This window comes from Petaurus breviceps, unplaced genomic scaffold (assembly GCF_028583685.1).
Source record: "Petaurus breviceps papuanus isolate PSGF00001 unplaced genomic scaffold, PetGlider_PUasm1.0 90879, whole genome shotgun sequence".
Taxonomy (NCBI): Eukaryota; Metazoa; Chordata; class Mammalia; order Diprotodontia; family Petauridae; genus Petaurus; species Petaurus breviceps.
This window is the reverse complement of record NW_027187368.1, coordinates 1,597,959-1,620,502: the sequence shown is the minus strand read 5'-3', so window position 1 is coordinate 1,620,502 and position 22,544 is coordinate 1,597,959. Positions and strand designations below refer to the sequence as shown.

The following is a 22,544-nucleotide window of genomic DNA, read 5'->3' as shown; positions in this document are numbered from 1 at the left end:
TTTTCTTGGGTATCAACTCCCTGTTAGTCATATTTGTTCTATTATTTCCAGTGACAAGTTCATTCTTCTTTTTCTTTTTTTTTTTTTAATAATCAATTGGGGTTAAGTAACTTGCTCAAGGTTGCACAGCCAGTTTTTTTGTGTGGGTGCTAAGTATCTGAGGCCGGAACCGATCCCAGGTCCTCCCGACTCCAGGGCCAGCACTCTTAATCACTGAGCCACCTAGCCACCCTGAAGTATTCTGACTTTTTTTTTTTTGCTTTTTTGGAGGGGCAATTGGGGTTAAGTGACTTGCCCAAGGTCACATGGCTAGTTTTTGTGTTAAGTGTCTGAGGCTGGATTTGAATTCAGGTCCTTCTGACTCCAGGGCTGGTGCTCTGTTCACTGTGCCACCTAGCCACCCTCAAGTTCATTCTTCTTGGCAAAGAAAGCAGGAGCAGCTCTTCATGAGCTTATCAATGAGTAGTTATATCCCATCCATCCCAAGCAAAGGTCCTCTTCCTTCATTGTTCCTCCTTTTTCTTCTCAGAAGTAATCCTCACTTCTTAGGCAGTCTTCTCCCTCCCCCAGCCTTTTTTCGTTTCAAGCCTTTTTTGTCATATAAGATGCTCCATGGCTATCTCCTGCCTCCTTGCATTTACGTTGTCTGTTCTCACACTTCTCTTCTAGGAGAGTTTTCTTCACCTCCATCTTTCTAAAGATTGCTTTCAATTATTATAATAATTCAAGCTCTAATTGCTTTCAAGACTCAGCCCTTGCACCACCTACTTCCGGAGGCTTCTCCTGTTATCCTCAGCTGCTTATACAATTTCCTCTCTGGTTACCCTTTATACTTTGCATGTGTTTGTATTCTACTTTGTATATTTTGTATGCATATTAACCCCCACAGATGTATAGATATACACACATATTGTATATAATATGTACATATATGTGTACACACATACACACATGCATATTCTTCTCCATTTGAATATGACCTCTGTGAGAACAGGGGACATTTAACTTTAGTCTTTGTCTTTCCTGTGCTGAGTATTTTAAGATTTACACATTTTTTTAAATATGTCATCTCCTCTGGTTCCCACAACAACCCTGTGAGGTAAGTGCTGTTATTATCTCTATTACACAAATTAGGAAACTGAGACTGAGAAGAGTCAAATGACTTGCCCAGGGTCATATAGCTAATAAGTATCTGAGGAAGAATTTGAACTCATATTTGCCTGACTCTTCCCCACTGTACCACCTAGCTGACCCCCTGAATGGTAGAATGTGAGCTTTTTGAGGTATTTGTCAGAGAGTGTGTCAATTTTTACCATTTTAATTTTGGTGCCTCATACCACAGAATAAATGAATTAGAGTTGGAAGGAATCTTAGATATTAGTGAGGCTATTTCCATCATTTACCGAGGAAGGCCTTGAGGCCCAAAGAGATTAAGTGACTGGCCTGAGGTTCCACAGGCTTCAAACTAGAGCCCTGGACATTAAATCCAGCTGCAACAATTCTGTCCTTTGAGCAGATCCCAGACTGAACACAGTGTTGATGGCCTCAACCGAGTTGGGCAAGCGTTCAGGCAAGATTTTCCTCAGGGTGAGAGGTCATATTTCTTTCACCAGTCCCTGCCTTCTAATTAATGATAACTAGATTCCATTGCTGTTGGTGCTTTTTACTTTTCTCCGTACTTTTCTATCTGATTTTTCATTAGAGCCACAAATATTACTATAAGGTTAGTAGAATAGTTATTATAATGCTCATTACAATAATAATAATTATTATAATAAATATAGCAAATATAATCTATGTAATAAAATATAATAATATAATCAATGAAGCATAATTGATTTAATTATAATTATAATAATACTCATTATACTACTCAAGAAATCAGCAAAAAGTCACAGAGCCAGGACTGGGACCCAGGCTTCCTCAGAGCAGTGTAGTGGACTTGTGGTCAGAAGACACAACTTCAAATTCAGTTTCCTACCTTTCCCATCTTCTTATACCTCTAATAACCATGTACCCTGTGACTCTTTGATGCAGCTTCCTTGCTGTTCCTTACACAAGACACCCCATCTCCTGACTGGGCATTTTTACCGGCTTTTGTTCCCCATGTCTGGAATGCTCTCACTCTTCATGTCTGCCTCTTGGTTTCCCTGGCATCCCTTAAGCCTTAAGGCTAATGTCCCAGAGAGGCCCTGCTTTCTGCAAGATACCTTTCTCAGTCCTCCTTAATTTGAGTGCCTTTCTTCTGAAGTCATCTCCAGTTTATCCTGTGTCTGTCTTGTTTGTACATAGTCATTTGCACTCTGTCTCCTGCATTAGACTGAAGGCTCCTTGGGGGTAGGGACTACTTTCTCTTTCTTTGTATCTCCAGTGCTTAGCTCAGTGCCTGGCATATAATAGGCACCTAATAAATGCTTGTTGACCTCCCTTGATGTTCCTTAGGCACTTAATAAATGTTTGTTGACCTCACTTGACATTCTTTCATTTACTGGCTGTGTAACTGTGGACTTTAGGAGCTTAATTTTCCTCATCTGTAAAACAGGATTAATAGTATTCCCCTAGTTTCCTTTATGGAATGTTTTGTGAAATGTACTTTGTAAACCTTAGAGCACCTAAGCTCTGACAAATATTATGAGTGTATGAATAGGCATTTATTAAGGACCTGTTATGTTCCAGGCATTGTATTAGGCACTGGGGATATCAATTCAAAAGCAAGACCATCCCTGTGTCCCCCAAAGCACTGTCATTCTATTGGGACAGGGGATTTTCACCTGCAGTCTGTGAACTTCTTTTTAAAATATTTTGATAACTACTTCTTTTTAAAATTTTATCTCATAAAACCTTATTTAATTTCAAGTAAAAATGTTACACATGCTTCTATGGTAGCCAACAAAAGGCATGCAGATGAGAATTTATTTTCCTATAAGTTATAATCCTATAACTGTATTTAAATATAATTGGTTTCCTTTGTAATAATGAAATATGTTTTATGCATTTAAAAGCATTTGGAGAAGGGGTCCATAGGTTTCACCAGACCCCAAAAAGATCAAAGGCTCCTGTGTTAGGGGAATACAACATGTTCATACATAAGAAATACAAGATATAGAAACACATACACACATGATAAAGATTATTGGAGTGGGGGGGGGGGAGGAGACTAACAACCAGGGTAATTGGAAAAGGTCTCTTGAAATAGGTGGCATTTGAATTAGTCCTAAGGTTCCAAAAGGTATAGCACCTATTTCTAGCCTTGGAGGTCAGTCTGTTCAAAGACACAGAGATGAGAGAAAGCATAGTATTACTAGGAACAGCAAGAAGGCTAATTTGGTTAGAATATAGAGTTTGTGAAGGAGACTATGTAATAACCCTGGAGCCAAATTATGAAGGCATCAACTGTCAATCAAAGGAATTTGTACTTTTTATCTTAAAGCCACTAGAGCTTCTTGAGCTAAGGAGTTATGTGGTCGGACCTGGACTTTTGCAATATCAATTTGACAGTTGGAAAGAAGGATTAGAGAGGGCAGAGGCCAGGTTTAGGGAGACCTATTAGGAGAAGGTTATTGTAGTAGTCCACAGAAGTGGTGAAGAGGGCCTGAAACTAAGGTGGTTGTGGCATGAGTCAAGAGACAGGTATGTTTTGTAACAAGATGTGGATATAGAATTGTCAGGTCTTTGTAACTCATTGGATAGGGAGGGCTAGTGAGAGTAAGGAGTGGAGGATGCCTTTTAGACTTTGACTGTGGGTGACTGGAAGGGTGATATTGCCTTCAGCAGAATTTGCAAATTAGGAGAAAGGGTGGCTTTAGGGAAAAGATAATGACATTGTTGTCTTCCTTTTTTTTACATAAAAAAACCCATGAGACTCTCCATATACAAAGTAGAACACAAAGAGAGGATTGTGTATGACATTGTGAATTTCTATTTTATACTTGCTCATTTAAAATGTATATAATAAATTCAACCCTTTACTTTCAAAACAGTCCCACTTGTCTGTGCTTCTTTCTGAACTTCCTTCTGCATTCCTGAGTGCTTTTAAAATGTTTCAGTGGATCTCCTCTTTTTTGTTTTCTTTTCCTTTTTTTTAATTTTGGCATCACCATTACTACTCTAATTAAAAAGAAAAAAAAACACCTTGTTACAAATAAGTATAATCCAGCAAAAACAAATTCACACAGTGGCATGTGCAAAAATGTATGTCTTCTATTGCACCTTGAATGCATTAATGCTCTCTTTTAGGAGGTGAGTAACATACTACATCGTAGATCCTCTAATGATGTGGTTGGTCATTGTTTTAATCAGAATCCTTAGGTCTTTTGAAGTGGTTTTACTTTACAATGTTGTTGCCATTGTAAACATTTTTCTTCAGGTTCTGCTAACTTCATTCCGTACCAGTTCATACTTTCCGGGATTCTCTTTTGCTATTTCTTATGACATAGTAATATTGCGTTTCATTAACACTCCACAATTTGTTCAGACATTTCTTGAATGATGGGCACTCAGTTTTCATTTTTTTCCTTTTAATCTTTCCTTCAGGATCAGAAAGTTTGATTTGCTTATGATTATTCATTCCCTGTTATTATCCTCCCTCTTAATTCCCCTCTCCCTATTCTTGCCTGTTCAACAGTTGAGTCTGATGTATTTCTACACCAATGTGTGTGTGTGAGGATTCAACCACCATTTGTCTAATTTAGATAAGAATGAAGTTTATCTGATATCTCTTCTTCTTACCCTTTCCTCTACAAGCTTTATACATACTCTTGAGAAATGGTAAGTTCCACCCCATTCTTCCTCTTTTATATATTTGTGTGTTCCTTTTATCTTCCCTTTTGTTTCTCACCAGAAACCCTCAGAACAGAATTCTTCTTCAAAGTGCTTTGAACATATTAATGTTCCAAAGGGACACTTGCTTTTTCTCTTCCTTTTAGAATGTTAAACCTCCATCATTATATAGTCCCGTCTAATTCCTCAAATAGATTTATTTTTCAAGGTTTCTCTTGAGTCTTAGTTTCAATTTCAAAGTTCCTACTCAGCTTTGGACTTTTGATTGGGGATGCTTGAAAGTCCTCTCATCTTTTAAAGATCTGGTTTTTTTTTTTTTTTGTAGTGATGGAAGGGGCGGGAAGAAGGGTTATATTTAGCTTTGCTAAGTTAATCTTTCCTGCAAGCTCCTATTTTTACCTTTTGGAATATTGGATCCCAAAATCTCTTCTCATTTGTAAGGTCTTATATTATCCTGACTATGATTCCTTGGTGTTGGAACATTTTCTGACTGCTTACAATATTTTTTCTTTGACATGGAAGCTCTGGATTTTGGCTATAATATTCCTGGGTGTTTTCATTTTGGAGTTTTTTTTTTTTTGCTTTTTGGAGGGCAATTGGGGTTAAGTGACTTGTCCAGGGTCACATGGCTAGTTTTTGTGTTAAATGTCTGAGGCCAGATCCCAGCGCCGGTGCTCTATTCACTGTGGAGTTTCTTTTCAAGAAGTGATTGGTGGATTCTTTCAACTTTTACTTTGCTCTCTGGTTCTAAGACATCTGACAAATTTTTCATTTATAATTTTTTGAAATATATTTCTCAAGGTTTGTTTTTAAATCGTGATTTGGGAGGAGTTCAGTGGTTCTTAGATTGTCTCTCCTTGATTTTCTTCTATTTAATTTGTTTTTCATTCCAAATATCTTATGTTTTCATTTATTTTTTCAATCTTTTGATTTTGATCTAACATTTCACATAATTAAATGGAGTCACTTATTTCTTTTTGGTTAATTCTAAGTGTCATTATTTAGTACAAAACTAAGGTTTACCACTTTCTATTCTAAGTTATTTAGAAATAAGCTGTTTATTTATTCTAAGCTATACTCTTTCAATTCTTTGCTTCAAATAAAAAAAATTTTGTTTAATTTTCTATCTCTTGCTTTATTTCTTCTAGGTATTCATGTTACCCTTGTAGAAAATCCATTTTTTTCTTTTAATCTCTTCTTACAGTGGCTTTGGAATTGTTTTCTCCTTCAGCTTGCTAGTACATTGGAAAGAGTGCAAGGCCTGGAGTCAGGAAGACCTGAAAGCTTCTGACACTTACTAGCTATGAGACCCTGGGCAAGTCACTTAACCACTGTCTGACTCAGTTTCCTCAGCTGTAAAATGAGGATAATAATAGCACCTACCTTGCAGGGCTCTTGTGAGGATCAAATGAGATTTTATTTGTAAAACATTTTTAGCATAATGCCTGGCACATGAAAGGTTCTTTTTGAAAATTGTTTTAAAAATGTTATTTTCTAAAACTTAAATACACAATAAGAAAAGAAAAAGAAATATTATAAACTTAAATATAAAATAAGAAAAGAAAAAAAGTCATGTGCATGGTAGAATATAAGAGAGGATTCAAAATATATAGCAATAAATTTCCATTTCAAGGAAGCCTATGTAATAAATACTACATGTGTTGAAAGCTATCCATTTTTTCTTTGTTCTTTTTCTCCCCTTCCTCCTGCCCCCTCCCCGGGTTACAATTAAGCATGGATATATTTACATGTAGATATAGATCCATACATACACACATATGTACATATATAAACATATACTTTCCCTAATAAATTCTACTCTTGATCTTTATGTTTGTGTGTATCTCTTATTTCCTATCCCTCTAGATTCCTCTACTTCACTTCTACCCACTCACTCACCAATTTGCCTTCCTATTACTTAACCTACTCCTTCTCCAAGGATCCCCCTCTTATTCTCCCATTCCCATAAATCTAAATTCCTTTCTTCACCCCCCCTTTGACTTATTCCCTCGCCCTCTATATAATAGGCTCTTAATAAATACTTATGGCCCTCTTTACCTTTCTCCTGTTGGATATTTCTGGATTTATCATAATTCCTTGTAGTAGTCTATATCTTCTTGTTTTCACTCATGTCTCTAGCCTTGATTTCTGAATTGAGCCTTTGTGCTAGGTCGAGAATCCATCTCCTGTTACTCTTTTAAGTGGAATGGTCGACTCCACTGGATCTTGATCCTAACTTAGATCAATTCTGATTAATAATAGTAATAATAATAATAACAACAATAATAGCAGCAAGTATTTATATAGCATATCCTATGGACTAGCACTGTGTTAAGTGCTTTACAAATATTATCACATTTGATCCTCATAAAAATTCTAGGAGGTGTGTTATTATTATCTCCATCTGACAGCTCAAGAAACTGAGGCAAACAGAGGTTGACTTGCCCCAAATCACACAGCTAGTGTCTGAGGCCAGATTTGAACTCATGTCTTTTTGACTCCTGGTCCAGCACTCTATCATGGGTTTAGGTCCCCCTGGACTTTTGAGATTCAGATTACTGGATTTTCAGGATCCTTTATGGTATCTCAGGTCAGAGTTCCAGGGACCTTGGTACTCCCAATCTTGAGGCATTCTGATCTGAGCCGTACTGCCAGGGCTGGGCTGGTCACTACCACTCCTTATTGTCTCCAAGCTCCTTGATGGTGGTTTTTCCATCCTTCCACTTCACAAAGGGAGTTCTTGTGGGAGTCTATGTTTTTGTTGCCTCTGAATACAGAACCCTACAGGGTACACATATCTCTGGCCAGTCTCTGGTCACACTGGTAAGTTACTATCTTGTCTGTCTGCACTGATGCTGGCTTTTCTTGCAGCCCCCTTTTCTATTGCATGTAGGCTATTTGGTTGATTCTTTGGGGAGTTCTGGGTGGGAAATGTCATTAACTATAGATTATTATTGGATTTCTTGATCATTATTTGGTCTGGTGTGATGTTTTTAGGTTTTTGTGGGAATGGTTATGTGGGAACCAGGTTGTCTCCATTCAGGCAGTCATCTTGATTGGGTTGATCTTCAACATGTTGAGTTTGAGATACTTATGGGACAACCAGCTGGGACTACCCAATAGGTAGCTGGAGATGCAAAACTGCAACCAGGGACTGTTTCCCTCAAAAAAAGGAGGGTTGGATATATAGATATGAGCATCTTTTGCATAAAGATGAGTTGTTGCCATGGAAGCCAGTAAGATCACCACGAGAAGATGGATAGAGAAAAAAATAGGAGGGCCTATGATATATTCCTTGGCATAGGGGTATGAGATGGGTTAAGATCTGTAAAGGAAAATAAAAAAGATTATTCAGGCAGGTAAGAAGAGACCCACAAAACATCAGTGTCTGAGAGGAAAGCACTAGTAGTTCTCCTCAGGATTGGTTTCACCAGGTTCCTTTTCAGATAGTTTGGAGGCCTGAATATATGGTGAGTGAAGGGGGAGGTAGGTGGGAAGCAGGTAGTGTCAGTATGGTTTATGAGGTGGGAAGAAGAAGGGCTGGGGCCCTGAGAGATTCCTTTCAGAGAGATCTAGCATGAGTGGGGGTGAGGGCAGGGGGAAATCTGGTGTAACAGATTTGGAGACAAAGGACCTGAGTTTGAAATTGGACACTGTAACTTATTATTTTTGTGACACTGGGAAAATCATGTAACTTCTCTGGGCCTCAGTTTTTTATTAATAAAAAGAGGTAAGTGGACAAAGCACCATTTATATCCCTTCTCAGCTCTAATTGACAGGATCCTATGCAGGTGTGCTAGGAAGGGGTGAGTGCCACTGTGGCACTTGTCAGGGGAGAGAACATGGGAGACACACTCCCTGGGCACTTTGAGTCTTCTAGGAATTGGTCACTAGTGAGTGTTTGGGGACTATTTTATGGAGTACTCAGAGATCCTTTTTTTTACTATTATGTATTCTGTCTCTCCACAGTGAACCCTTGCTGCTACTTCCCATGTCAACATAAAGGTATATGTGTGCGCTTTGGCCTAGACCGCTATGAATGTGATTGCACACGGACTGGCTACTATGGTCCCAACTGCACCACCCGTGAGTATTTCTCCATGTGCCCCCATCCTATATCATCCTAACATCATTTCCCTTTCCTTCCTTGACTCGCTGTCTTTCCTGCCCTCTTGCATCTTCACATCCCTTGGAGCCTGGGGAGGACAGTATCTGATGAAATTTTTGCCTTCTACCCCCTCCCACACCAGCGGAGCTATGGAGTAGAATCCGGGAAGCCCTGCGCCCCAGCCCTTCCTTCTACCATTTCATCCTGACCCATGGTCGCTGGATCTGGGATATTATCAACTCTACCTTCTTACGAGATGTTCTCATGAAGCTTGTGCTTACAGGTATGTCTCTGTTCAACCCCTTTCACACCTTAGAGTGATCTCCATCCATGATTAACTCATAAGTATCTATTTCTCATACCTAAAAGGAGCTGGAAGGGAACTTTGAACATAGTGTTAGGATATAGGTCATAGTTTTTAATCTTAAAGGTACCTTAGAGCAAACTATCTTAGAAATTAGAAAGTTAAAACTGGAAGAAACTTTAAGACATAGATTACCAGAAATAGAGCCAGGATTCTTGAATTCTCTATCCCAGTTGACTCTCAACACTCCCTCTAACCCAAGGAGGCCAGTGGGTAGGTACTGGGTCTGGAGTGACTTATATTGGTGCAGGGGACAGCAGTTTCAAAGAGATCTATGAATTTGGGGTGGGTCTAAACCTTGGGTTCCAGTTAATCTGTGGAACATCAAACTAAGATATCCTGCTTCACTAAGTTAGAGGAATTCACTGCATCTGATAAGGCTCAGCAGACATGAATACTGGAGGCAGTTTGATGTCAGATAAAGCCTTTACCAGCGAGGCTGGAGCCTTGAGGTTCCCTTGACCTTATATCCCCTGTCTCCCCCTTCAGACTGGGGCAATATTCTTCCCGGAGGGGAAGGCCTGTCTTTCCTATCAGCCTGGGCAGCTTCCTGAGGTCAAGGGTTGTCTCTGTCCACCTTTCCCTTCCCACCGGGTATGCTCTGACCACAAGGGTCCTGTCTCCCCCTCCTACGGAGAATTACTGACAGCATTTGCCTGAAGACTCATATACTCCAGTGACTGTTCTGTCCCTCTCCTCCTAAAGTTCGAGCAAACCTGATTCCCAGCCCACCTACCTACAACTCGGAACATGGCTACATCAGCTGGGAGTCCTATGTCAATTTGAGCTTCTATACTCGGGTACTAGTTCCTGTACCTGAAGATTGTCCCACCCCCATGGGTGTCAAAGGTAACTCCTTGGTAATGATAACAACTCAGGGGCAAGTTTTGAGTGGTAGGGGTCTCCACAATCTTAGGCTTTATTATGGTCATAGGATTTAGAGCTGGATAGGACCTCAGAAGTCATCTAGTCCAATTCCTACATTTTTAGATGAAGGCATTGAGCTTAAGTGATTTTCTCAAGGTCACACAGCCAAGAACTAGCTGAACCTGAGTTCAGACCCTTGTGCTCTAACTCCAAATCCAGAGTTGTTTCCACCACACCACCATTAATGGAGATGTGGTGTCTGAATGGAGGTAGTTGTTTTACTATCTTTTGCCCGGGTCAAACTCCATCTTTGTTAAGTTCTGGGTCCTGCATATTAGGGGGACATTGACAGTCTAGCAGAATTTCCAAGGAGGACAAACAGAATGGTGACACCATGATATCTGAGGATCAGTTGAAGAAACATGGGATATTTAGCCTGGAAAAGATAAGATTTAGAAAGCACAGGATATAGTTCTTCAAGTATTTGAAGGGATACCATGTGAAAGGGAGATTAGAGTTTTACTTGGTCACAAGGACAAAACTAGTAGCAAAGGGTAGAGTGGAGGGAGGAGGAGAGAGGTTTCCATAGCAGGGGTATATTTCAATTCAGCATAAAGAAAAACTCCCTAACACTCAGAATTGGTTAAAAGTGAAATGGGTTATCCCTTGAGAAGTAGTGAGTTCCCCTTTCACTGACAACCTATAAGTATAAGCTGGGTCATCACTTATTGAGGATGCCATAGAGAATGCCCAGGAGCCATTTGGACTAGAAGACCTCTGAGGGGCTGTCCAGCTCTGAGATTTTGTGATGACCTCAATTGCATCTCCAAATAGCCCTATGGAGTAGGTGAGGTAGAAATTATTATCCTATCACAGATGAGGAAACTGAGACTCCTAGATATTCAGTAACTTTCCCAAAGTAACACAGTTGAGATAGGGTAGAAAAAGGATTGTAACCTAACTTCCAGACTCATTATCATTTGCCTTTTTTTTTTTCTTTTTTGGTACATTAACCCAATCTGACCTAATTGAGTTGGGGGCATGGTAGAGGTGGTAGGGTGGGTGGACCCTAGAGATATTGAAGGGAGAGAGATGACCAGGCAATTCCCTTTGATTGGCTGGATTATGGGTGCTTCCTCACCTGCCCTACCCTGACAACTTTTCTTCTAGGGAAGAAACAGCTGCCAGACCCAGAGCTACTGGCTCAACGCTTCCTGATGCGGAAAGAGTTTGTGCCAGACCCTCTTGGATCCAATCTTATGTTTGCCTTCTTTGCCCAGCACTTCACCCATCAATTCTTCAAGACATCTGGCAAGATGGGCCCTGCCTTCACCAAAGCCCTGGGCCATGGGGTGAGCCCCTCCTAGGTCTTCTCCTCCTTGACCCCAATTCCAGGACTATACCTAGGAGGATACCCTCCCTGCAATTTCTTAAAAAATATATGATATATAGCATAAATTCATGCAAAGAGCTCTACATTTGTAGTCAAGGGATCTGACTTTGTCACCTTTAGCAAATTATTTCTCTTCTTGGGGCCTCAGTTTCCTCATCTGGAAAACAAGGGGAATGGACTTGATCATCCAAATCCCTTTTGGAGTGGGAGAAATCTTTGGAGTTAGAAGACAGGGAGACACTGTGGTGTGGTGGGAAGTGTGGAATATGGAGGCTTCCGCCTCCATTCAACCCAGGGTTGAATCCTGGCCCTGCTCTTTCCTACCTATGTGAACTAGACTCCCCTTTCAAGGCCTCAGTTTCCCCATCTGTAAAATGAAGGAGTTAAGGCTAAATGAGCTTTGACGTTCCTTTCAAATCTAAATCTATGACCCTGCAATCTGTGTTTGAGTTGTGGCTCTGACACATCATATCATAATCTTAGAGCTGGAACAGTTCTTAGGTTTTTTATATTACAGATGAAGAAATTGAATATTTCAGAGGGCAAGTCATTTGTCCAAGGTCATACAGGTGGGGAAATAACAAGATGACTCCAGATTCAGTGCTGTAAGCTCTGTGACCCTAGGGAAGTCACTTCATCTGCCAAGGAGTTGCTTCATCTGTGAAATGAGCTAATAATCCTTACAAAGTGCCTACTAACCTCAGGTGGTTACAGAGAGGGTTCTTTGTAGATTGAAGTTTTATAGAAATGTGACTTGCTAATGACAATGAGGTTAAAGGTATTTGTCTAAATACAAACAAGTGACTTTACCTTTCCCAAGCTCTACTTTTCTGCATGTGTTCATGTGCATGTGTTTATGTGTGTGCACGCATGTATCCATGAGTATGTGTATGAATGTGTGTATTTGTGCACATGTATGCAGGCATGTGTGTATGTATGTATTTATGTATGTAATATGCCTCCGTGTGTCTGTATGTGTGCATATGCACTCTTTTGCTCTCAAGAATTCCAGTCAGTCAATGAACATTTAGCAATCATCTATCATGAGCCAGGTATTTTAGGCACTGGAGATGCAAGACCAAAAACCCAAACCAAACCACCCTGTCCCTGCTCTCAGGGAGATTACTTTCTTTTGGACTTCTCTGGTTGTCATCGCATCAAGGTGAACTTATATCTGCACCTTGTGTCTATGTATACTCCTTCTAACTGCCCTAAGAGAGATAGAGCTCTTAAGAGTTACAAACATGATCTTCCTGTGTAGGGATTTAAACTGTTTAACCTTATTGAATAACATGTTTTTTTTTTCTTTTCTGTTTACCTTTTTATGCTTCTTTTGAGTCTTGTATTTGAAATTCAAAACTTCTATTTATCTCTGGTCTTTTCTTCAGGAAAGTTTGAAAGTCTCATATTTCATTGAATGTCCTTTTTTCCCCCCCTGAAAGATTATGCTCAATTTGCTGGGTATGTGATTCTTGGTTGTAATCCTAGTTCCTTTGCCTTCTGGAATATCACATTCTAAACCCTTCACTCCTTTAATGTGGAAGCTGCTAAGTCCTATGTAATCCTAACTGTGACTCCTTAATATTTGAATTGTGTCTTTCTGACTGCTAGCAGTATTTTCTTTTTGACCTGAGAATTCTGGATTTTGGCTATAATATTCCTGGGTGTTTTCATTTTTAGATTTCTTTCAATGTCATTTTACCCTCTGGTTCTAGGATATTGGAGTAGTTTTCCTTGATAATTTCTTAAAAGAGGCAGTCTAGGCTCTTTTTTTTTTTGATTATGGCTTTCAGGTAGTCCAATATTCTTAGATTATCTCTCTATTTTCCAAGTCAGTTGTTTTTCCAATGAGATATTTTACATTTTCTTCTACTTTTTCTTCTTTTGATTTTGTTTGGTTGATTCTTGATGTCTCATAGAGTTATTAGCTTCCACTTGCCCAATTCTAATTTTTAAGGAATTATTTTCTTTACATAGCTTTTGTACATTCTTTCCACTTGGCTAATTCTACCTTTAAGGAGTTCTTTTCTTCAGTGGGTTTTTGTACCTCCATTTTCATTTGAACAATTCTACTTTTTAAGGAGTTTTCTTTTTCCAAGTTGTTGACTCTTTTTCATGATTTTCTTGCATTACTCTCTCATTTATTTTTCCAATTTTTCTTCTACTTCTCTTATTTAATTTTAAAAATACTTTTTGAGTTTTTCTAAGTGGACTTTTGGGGCTTGAGATTAATTCACATTTCTCTTTAAGGCTTTGCATGTGGGTGTTTTGACATTGTTGTTTTTCTTCTGAGTTTGTGTATTGATCTTCTCTGTTTCTATAGTAACTTTCCATGGGTAGGGCTTTTTTTTGTGCTCATTTTTCAGCCTATTTCATGATTTTTAAAGTTGACCTCTGGTCCTGGGATATAAGGGGCACTGTCAAAAGCTTCTTGTGCTAGGACCAGGGGCTGGTCACTCACTGGCTTTGTGTGCAGGGGCCTCTGGGGTTGGTGGCTAGCCTGTTGTTCTAGGAGCTCTGGGGCTGGTTGTTTGCCCACCAAACTTGGACTGCTGGGTCTACTTGCACCTGTTGCGCCTGGGGTTCTGCAGACCCCTCAGGTTGGAAGAATCTTCATAGGGTCATCCACTCTATCCCTTACCTTGTTACTAGTATCTATATTTTGTCCTCACCTCCCTCCAAAGTTCTAATTTGACCCCTCTCTGGTCCCCTCAGGTGGATCTTGGCCACATTTATGGAGACAACCTGGAGCGCCAGCACCAACTCCGCCTCTTTAAGGATGGGAAGCTCAAGTTTCAGGTAGTCCTGGGGTTCTGAGAAGTACAGTCTGAGCACATTCCTGCCCTGGAATGACCAGAAGGAGGTTCAGAGGTTTGGTAGAGGGTGGGGGTGGGATCAGTCTGCCAGGGCACAAAGGGTTTCCTTACCTATGGGTGTGTCTTGGGTCAGAAGCATTCAGCTGAGAGGTAGAGATGCCTGATGATCCTTTGGTCCCCTACTCCTCTGCACATTACATGAAGCATTGCCTCTGAGAGTCCAGTATGCATATTAGGAGATGGAGTGGGTTCAGGGGCAGGAATAGGGGCAGAGTAGCCTGGTGGGTGAAGACATCACAATACAACTGACTTCAAATCTCTGCAAGGCTATCATGGGGGACAGAAATTTAAATAGTTAACAGAGACAGATGTGAACTCAGCATAAGGTTTCTTAATCACCAGAACTGTTCAACAATAGGACTGGTTGTCCTAGGAGATGTTGAACTCCCTACCACCAGAGAGGGCTGGAAGGCCACATGCTGGCATTGCTCGTGAGACTCCTGGGTAGGATGAGAGGGCAGATGAGCTCTGACCTTCTGTGGGTGATCAAGCCCTCTGATTCTGCTATAGATGGTGAATGGGGAGATGTATCCACCCTCAGTGGCTGAAACTCAAGCATCCATGAGGTACCCCGCGAATGTGCCTGCCGCTCACCAGATGGCCGTGGGCCAGGAGGTATTTGGGCTGCTGCCAGGCCTCATGCTGTATGCTACAATCTGGCTTCGGGAACACAACCGTGTCTGTGACCTCTTGAAAGCTGAGCACCCCACCTGGAACGATGAGCAGCTCTTTCAGACGACCCGACTCATCCTCATAGGTGAGGAGGGGATCTGGCCCTAAATCCAGATTCCTCAAAGTGCTGTCATAGGCTCCTCTCCCCAAAGCCTGCCACGGTATTGGGCACATGATGAAACCAAAGGCACTGGACCTGAGGTTGAGTTTTGGCTATATACCAAGCACTAGCTATGTGGTCTTTGGCAAGCAGTGAGGTTTCACTTGCCTAGATCTCTAGTGCTGACATTCTAGCTCCTGTTTTCTAACATTTTGTGTGGAGCTCCCTTCTAGGTAGGTGGTGCAGTGGATAGATCACTAGACCTGGGGTCAGGAAAACCTGAACTCAAAACTGGCCTCAGATACTTACTGGTTGTGTGACCCTGGACAAGTCACTTAATCTCTGTCTGCCCCACTTTCTTCATCTACAAAATGGGGATCATAATAGCACCTACCTCCCAGGGTTATTGTTATTAGAATAAAATGAAAAAATATTTGTAAAAACCTTAAAATGGTAGTTATTTTTATAAAACTTGTTCTTTCCCCCCACTATCCTGTGTTAGCCAGGATTTTGCTTAAGAGGCTAGACCAGGGGACATAGTGTGGAAGGGCTCAGGATCCCAAGTGCTCCTGTTCCTGCAGGGGAACTACTCAGGGTCCCTCCTGGCTACCATTGCATTCTTTTCCCAGGGGGAGTCCAGCTCACTATAGCTAAGGAACTGAACTAAATCCATTATTGTAGCTTTCCCTCTTCTAACTAATTAGTACATTTACTGAGCTAATAATCTTCCTCTAGTGATTGCATTAGCTGAATACGTGTAGATTCTTATAACCTTTAATTACAAGTTAGTTGGTCATAAACATTTATTAAATGCCAACTATGTGCCAGGTATTGTGCCAAGGGAAGCAGAAAGAAAGACAAAAACATGGTCCTCCAAGGAGCTCCCAATCTAAAGGGGAGATAACATGAAAATAATTAGATACAGTACAAGATATGCACAGAGCAGAGGGAAGGGCAAATAGAACAAGTACTTATACATTTGCTAACTTCCCAGCCGACACCCGCATTTAGTAGCATAAGTTTTATGTTAATTTATTTTATGATTGAAGAATAAGATCACAAATTTGTTCATTAAATTTTGTGAATCATCGATTGCTATTGATACGTAAAATAGCGTATTGGACGTTTGAAATAAATTCTTTGCAGATGGAAAAGAAAAAAATTCCATCGGGTACAAATTAACCTTAAGATACCAATCACAGCTGTTGAGTATGAGGTTTTTATACACAAATTTAATAGACTCTTCAAAGTTCTTACCACTTTACAATCCACCACTTTAGCTGGGAGAAGCTTCTGTGTCCCCACAAACCATCCCTGCCAGGAGAGAGTAAGGCCCTGGTGAGAATTCCATCCATTCTCCCAAGCTATGTGGCAGACTGTGTGAAGCCCTCCAATTAAGAGCACCTTAAATGAGTTTGGGGGAATTTTTTTTTTTTTTACATTTCCCACCTGCTTGCTTCTTGTAGTTTAGAGCAGGGAGACATGGATGATTCAGGGGCTGGGTCTTCCTGGGTTTGGGGGCCACTGTTGCCTGAATGTCAGATCATTTCCTGATCAGTCAGCCTGAAGGGTCCCTCCCTGCCATTACTCTGGTGACCTTCTCTTCCCTCTGACTCACCAGTTCCTGTCCTCTTGAACAGATAGGCTTCTCTAGGGAAAGGTTATAGGATGGGGACTTGTCTCAACTAGAATTAGTATGATTCACTAGGGATGATTTGGAGGAGGGTCAGGAAAAATGCAGGAGAGGAAAAGATGCAAGATAAATGGACGAACAAAGGTTGAGTGATCTCTTGTGGTTCTATATCCATGTCCATCTATGCCACCCCCTTCTCATCATCTTCTACTCCCTCTGGCTAAGGTCTTTATGTGTCAGGGTAGTCAATTCCATTTCCTTGCTAGGAGCACTTAGAGATCAGAGATATCAAATAATTGGCTAAAGGTCACTCAAAAAACTGACTGAAGAGAAACCTGTGATTAAGACGCAGCACCCATTCTGGGGTCCTAAGAGTTTCTTCTGTGTTTGGCTGAAAGAATGAATAGATATTAAGTAGGTAGAGTAGTGTCATAGAAAGAATGCTGGACTTTGGAGTCAGGGGCCCTAGGTTTGAATCTTATGATACTTATTTCTAAATTGTATTTTATTTTTCAATTAACAAATGTTTCTCTTATCTCCATTGACCTTTCTGCCCCATTACTGAAAAATTAAAATAAGAAAAACAAAATCTATGTAAGAAATATGCATCTATGCCACTATTTCCTGCATCACCTTGGGCAAATCCTATAACCTCTATGGATCGCAATGACCCCATTTTCAAAATTTGAACATTAGATTAGATGTAATACAGCTGTAACATTCTTTAATTGTACCTACAAATGACCTAGGGCATCATTTCATCTCAACTTCCTTATCAGCTAAAAAGTGCTTTACCTTCTCTGAGACTGAGGGGTGGTTTCCTCTTGTGTGATGGTGTCCGAAACCCTTAAAGAACCTGGCTTTTAAGCCTTTTAGGGAATTTGAGGGGTCAGGAGGACCTGGAGTCCCCAGATAGGATCATGGATTTGAGATTTCAAAGATTGCCTTGTTCAACCCTTCTCATTTTACAGAAAAGAACACTGAGTCCCAACTGTCAAGGAATTTATCCAAGGTCCCTGAGGTAGTAAGGGACTAAGAACATGACCTCAGGTTGCCTGACCCCCCAAATCTGGTACTCTCTGCATGACACTGCTCTGCCTCTCTGGACACTGCTTCTTGCATGACCTAGCTCAGTTCAAGAAAGGGAAGAAGGAGCTTGTTGTCTTACTTCCCTTTGACCCTTCCATCCTGATCAATCCCTACAGGGGAGACCATCAAGATCGTCATTGAAGACTATGTGCAGCACCTCAGTGGTTACTTTTTGAAGTTGAAGTTTGACCCTGAAATGCTTTTTGGAGTTCAGTTTCAGTATCAAAACCGCATCTCTTTGGATTTTAACCATCTCTACCACTGGCACGGACTCATGCCTGACTCCTTTGTGGTGGGACAACAGGAATACAGCTACGAGCAGTTTGTATTCAACACCTCCATGCTTTTGGACTATGGCGTGGAAGCCCTGGTGGAAGCCTTCTCCCGACAGAGGGCAGGCCAGGTAGGTGCCGGGATGGCCTTGATCTCCCTTCCCCATTCTCCTGCCCTAACTCCACTATACCCCAAATGAGGTGGTAATGGAAAAAGCAATGGTAGGGGATTCAAAAGACCTGGCTTTGAATCCTGACCCTGTCACAAGAAGGTACAGTTCAGGGTCCAAGTGGCAGGTGTTTCAATAAGGAAACTGATTTTTTTGCCTTTTTTTTAAACACAGTTGACTGGTAAAGAAGTAAGTTATTCTGTTGGTTCCTCAGGAGTAGGGATTCTTTTATTCTTTGTATTTTTATTCCCAGTGCATCATGCCAAGCAGGTTTTAATATAATATTGAATTATTATATAATATATAATTATTATAATATAACTATAATTATATATCTCAATTATATAACACTTTAGGGTTTGTAGAACACTTGACCCATGTTGCCTCACTTGATCTTCACAATAGCCCTGTTAGGTGGGTGGTGTAGTGGATACAGCACCAGAACTACAGTCAGGAAGATTCACTTTTGTGAGTTCAAATTTGACCTCAGACACTTCCTATCTGTGTGACCCTGGATAAGTCACTTAATCCTGTTTGCCTCAGTTTCCTCATCTGTAAAATGAACTGGTGAAGGAAATGGCAAACCACTCTGGTGTCTTTGCCAAAGAAATCCCAAAAGGAGTCATGAAGAATTGGATATGATTAAACAACAAATTTATGGCTCCCATTTTACAGATGAGAAAACTGACGCTGAGAGAGTTAAAGTGGCTTGCTGAAATAAGTGTCTGGGGCAGGAATCAAATTCAGGTCTCCCTGATCCCAAGTCCCTCAATCTATTCACTATTCTGCCAAAGCTTGTTAATGAAAGTAGGTTGTGTAGTGGATAAAGCCTTGGATTTAGAGTCAGGAAGACATGAGTTCAAATCCTACCTCAGAGTCTTGCTACCTATGTCATCCTGGGCAAGTCACTTAACCTAGATCAGCCTCAATTTCCTCTCTAAAGCAGGGGTAACATGTAGCTCTTACCTCACAGAATTGTTGTGCATCTAAAATGAGTTAACACACGTAAAGCACTTGGCAAACCATAAAGCACAGTATGAATGATAACTATCATTATTTCTGGTTGTTTGATTTACTAGCTAGCTGTTAGCTAGTTAATTATGTAAAACCCTAAACCAGTGCTACCAGGCCTAACCACCAGGTGGCAGCAGATCCCAACTGCAGATGTAATACCTAGAAGTCAGGAAATTCCCAGAACCCGGTTATCGTTCCCACAGGACAGGTAGCTGTGGTGTAGTGCCTGAGCGGCTGAGTTTTGGAGTCTGGTAGACCTGGGTTCAAGTCTTACTTAAAGCCCACTGGTTGTATGACCCCGGGCAGGGCATTGAACCTCTCAGTGCTCCCAGGCAATAGTAAGTTGCAGAGCAGGGGCTGATCTGCATTGAGAGGGAATTGTCTCACCGGCAGGTCTTTATACCAATCCAATCACAGATCTAGTGCAAAAAAAAATGTGCAAGGAAAGGAGGACGGAGAGGATTGCTCTGTAGGGATCACAATGCCACCAGCAGCGATATTCATGAGTTTGTGGTACAATGGTATGATATTGCTCCAGATAAGATACTCCTAAAATGAAATCCTGTGAAAGGAAACAAAATATGTAGCCATGCCCTGGAAATGGGAGTGTAGAAGAGGTGCTGGATTTGGAGTGAGAGGACAGGAGTTCAAATCCCAGCTCACTCCTTATGTGTCCTTGGGCAGATGACTCTCAGGGGCCCAGAACCTGTCTTAGAAGGGAAGACCTTTTAAATGGCTTCTAACTCTTAAATACTGTCATCCTATAAAGCCTGGGCTGGAGTCCTTGGTTTTCCCCTCTCTGAACCTCAGTTTCCTCATCTGTGAAAAAGGGAAGAATCACAAATATGAAGGTTAAGTGAAGAAATACTAGCCCACATTTTGTATGACATTTATATGACAGTATATATATGGTAGCAATCTACTAAGAGGTAAAGATAACATGTGAAAGTGATTTGTATACTGCAGGCCCCAAAGCAGTATAATATTGGTCCAAATATAAATTCTACTATTTCTCCCCCAGAAATTCCCCAAATTACAACTTAAAAAAATTATTACAACACTCAAGTGGAGTGTGTGGTAGTTTTAGTGGTGCAGTGAATAGATTGCTGGACGTAGTGTCAGGAAATTTGAGTTCAAACATGGACTTAGACTATGACTAGCTATGTGACCCTGGGCAAGTAATTTAACTTTTGCCTGCCTCAGTTTCCCCAACTGTAAAATAGGGATCATAATAGCACCTATGTTCCAGGGTTGTAGTGAGGATCAAATGAGATGATATTGTAAGGCATTTTTGCAAACTTTAAGATACTATATAAATGCTAGGTATTATTATTATTATTGCTACCTAGATTAAAATCCCAACCTTATCACTTATTACTTGTGTGATTCTGGCCAAGTCACCTCCCTCTGAACCTCAGTTTACTCATTTGTAAAAATGAAAAGACTGAATTAGATGACTTTTTAGGGCCCTTCCAGATCTAAACACATGATGTTCTGAAAGGCCTGGGTTTTCAGGTCCAATTCTATGGCATCTATTGTGTTGTTCATGCATGTCTGACTCTCCATAATCCCATTTGGAGTTTTCTTGGCTGAGATAATGGAGTGGTTTGTATTTCCTTCTCCAGTTCATTTTACAGATGAGGAAACTGAGACAAACAGGGTTAAGTCACTTGCCCAGAGTCACACAACTAAGTGTCTGAGACAGATTTAAACTCAGGTCTTCCTGACTCTGGGCCACCGTGCCACCTAGCTGCCTTTATTGGCTCCTGGCTATTTCCTCTGTAGTTAAAAAGTCACCACCAGGTGGATGTAGGTGGTGGGTTCTGCCTTCTAGCTTGTAGTCCCAGTAGCTGCGCTCCCTGTAGGTACAAGTTAACTGAAAAAAAGAGGATGTTCTCCCATTCACCTATGCCTTTAAAAAATAGGGGAAATTAGTTTTCTGTAGGAAAATCACTGAAGTTTTTCAGCTTATAAATTTATTCCTTGTAGACTGTGTGAAATAGAAAAAAGTCTGGAAGTGGATTCAGAAAACTCAGGTTTTCAAATCCCAGCTCTACCATTTTCTGCTGGTTTGGGCAAGTCCCTTAACCTTTCTGGATCTCAGTTTCCCATGTATAGAAAGGGGGGAAGGAGGTCAGATTGTTGTTGTTCAGTCATTTCAATCACGTCTGGCTCTTCATGATTCCATTTGGGGTTTTCTTGGCAAAGATACTGGAGTGGTTTGACATTTCGTTCTCTGGCTCATTTTGCAGATGAGGAAACTGAAGCAAACAGGATTAAGTGACATGCCCAGGGTCACACAGCTAATAAGTGTCTGAAGCTGGATTTGAACTCGGGTCTTCCTGATTCTGGGCCTGGCATGCTATCTACTGTGCTACCTAACTGTCTAAATCAGACTAGATGATGTTTCTTCCAATTCTAGGTCTTATGAGTACTCCAATATATAGGAATAAATAGCTACCATTGTACCTTACTCACTAATCCTTAATTTTAATAAACCAAAATCATGGATCATAGATTTTTTTAAAACTTGGGCATGGCTCCTACTCTCTGGCTGTGATATAGCTGTGCCTCTTTTCCCCCAGATTGGTGGGGTCAGAAACATCAACCATCATGTGCTACATGTGGCTGTGAGTACCATTAAGGAGTCACGGGAGCTGAGGATACAGTCCTTCAATGAATATCGAAAGCGGTTTGACTTGAAACCCTACAACTCCTTCGAGGAGCTCACAGGTCAGTGGCACCCACCCTGGCTTCCCCCAGCTTCTGACCCCATGTTTCTTGTCTGGGTAGAAAGGGACTTTATGGTATGGTCTATACATTGGAATAGATGGTGGGAAAAGGAAGCTGTGGGAATAAGGCTGAAATTTAGCAATAATGCTGTTGAGAATAGTCATACTTAATAGGATCCTTTCTTGTTGGGAGAGTTAGGGAGAGTTGCTAGCCTCTTTACCTTTAATATGTGACAAATGGCCTTCTTGAGCTTCTGTGGCAAAATTTTGATCATCTGTACTTACCTGGGAACAAAACTGAAACTTTTTCAACTTGTAGGACCTGCAAATACTTGTGTCTTAGGGGCTTGACCTTTGAGTCCCCAGGGACACTTTCAAACACAACAAAGCCTCAACAGGAAGACTTTAGGGAGGCATACTGCTAAACTACTACTACTACTACTACTACTACTACTACTACTACTACTACTACTAC

General features: G+C 40.8%; 1 protein-coding gene across 2 annotated transcripts in view; it reads left to right on the top strand.

Annotated features, from left to right (window-relative positions):
• LOC138150362 (prostaglandin G/H synthase 1-like) overlaps window positions 1-22,544 on the top strand; it is a 52,377-nt gene that overhangs the window by 26,609 nt on the left and 3,224 nt on the right. For both annotated transcript variants that reach the window (XM_069073748.1, XM_069073747.1), the window contains 8 exons: window positions 8,749-8,865; window positions 9,030-9,170; window positions 9,957-10,100; window positions 11,289-11,470; window positions 14,227-14,310; window positions 14,898-15,144; window positions 17,998-18,284; window positions 21,923-22,070. In XM_069073748.1, the coding sequence (XP_068929849.1) occupies window positions 8,749-8,865; window positions 9,030-9,170; window positions 9,957-10,100; window positions 11,289-11,470; window positions 14,227-14,310; window positions 14,898-15,144; window positions 17,998-18,284; window positions 21,923-22,070 (1,350 nt within the window). The remainder of the gene's footprint in view (window positions 1-8,748; window positions 8,866-9,029; window positions 9,171-9,956; window positions 10,101-11,288; window positions 11,471-14,226; window positions 14,311-14,897; window positions 15,145-17,997; window positions 18,285-21,922; window positions 22,071-22,544) is intronic.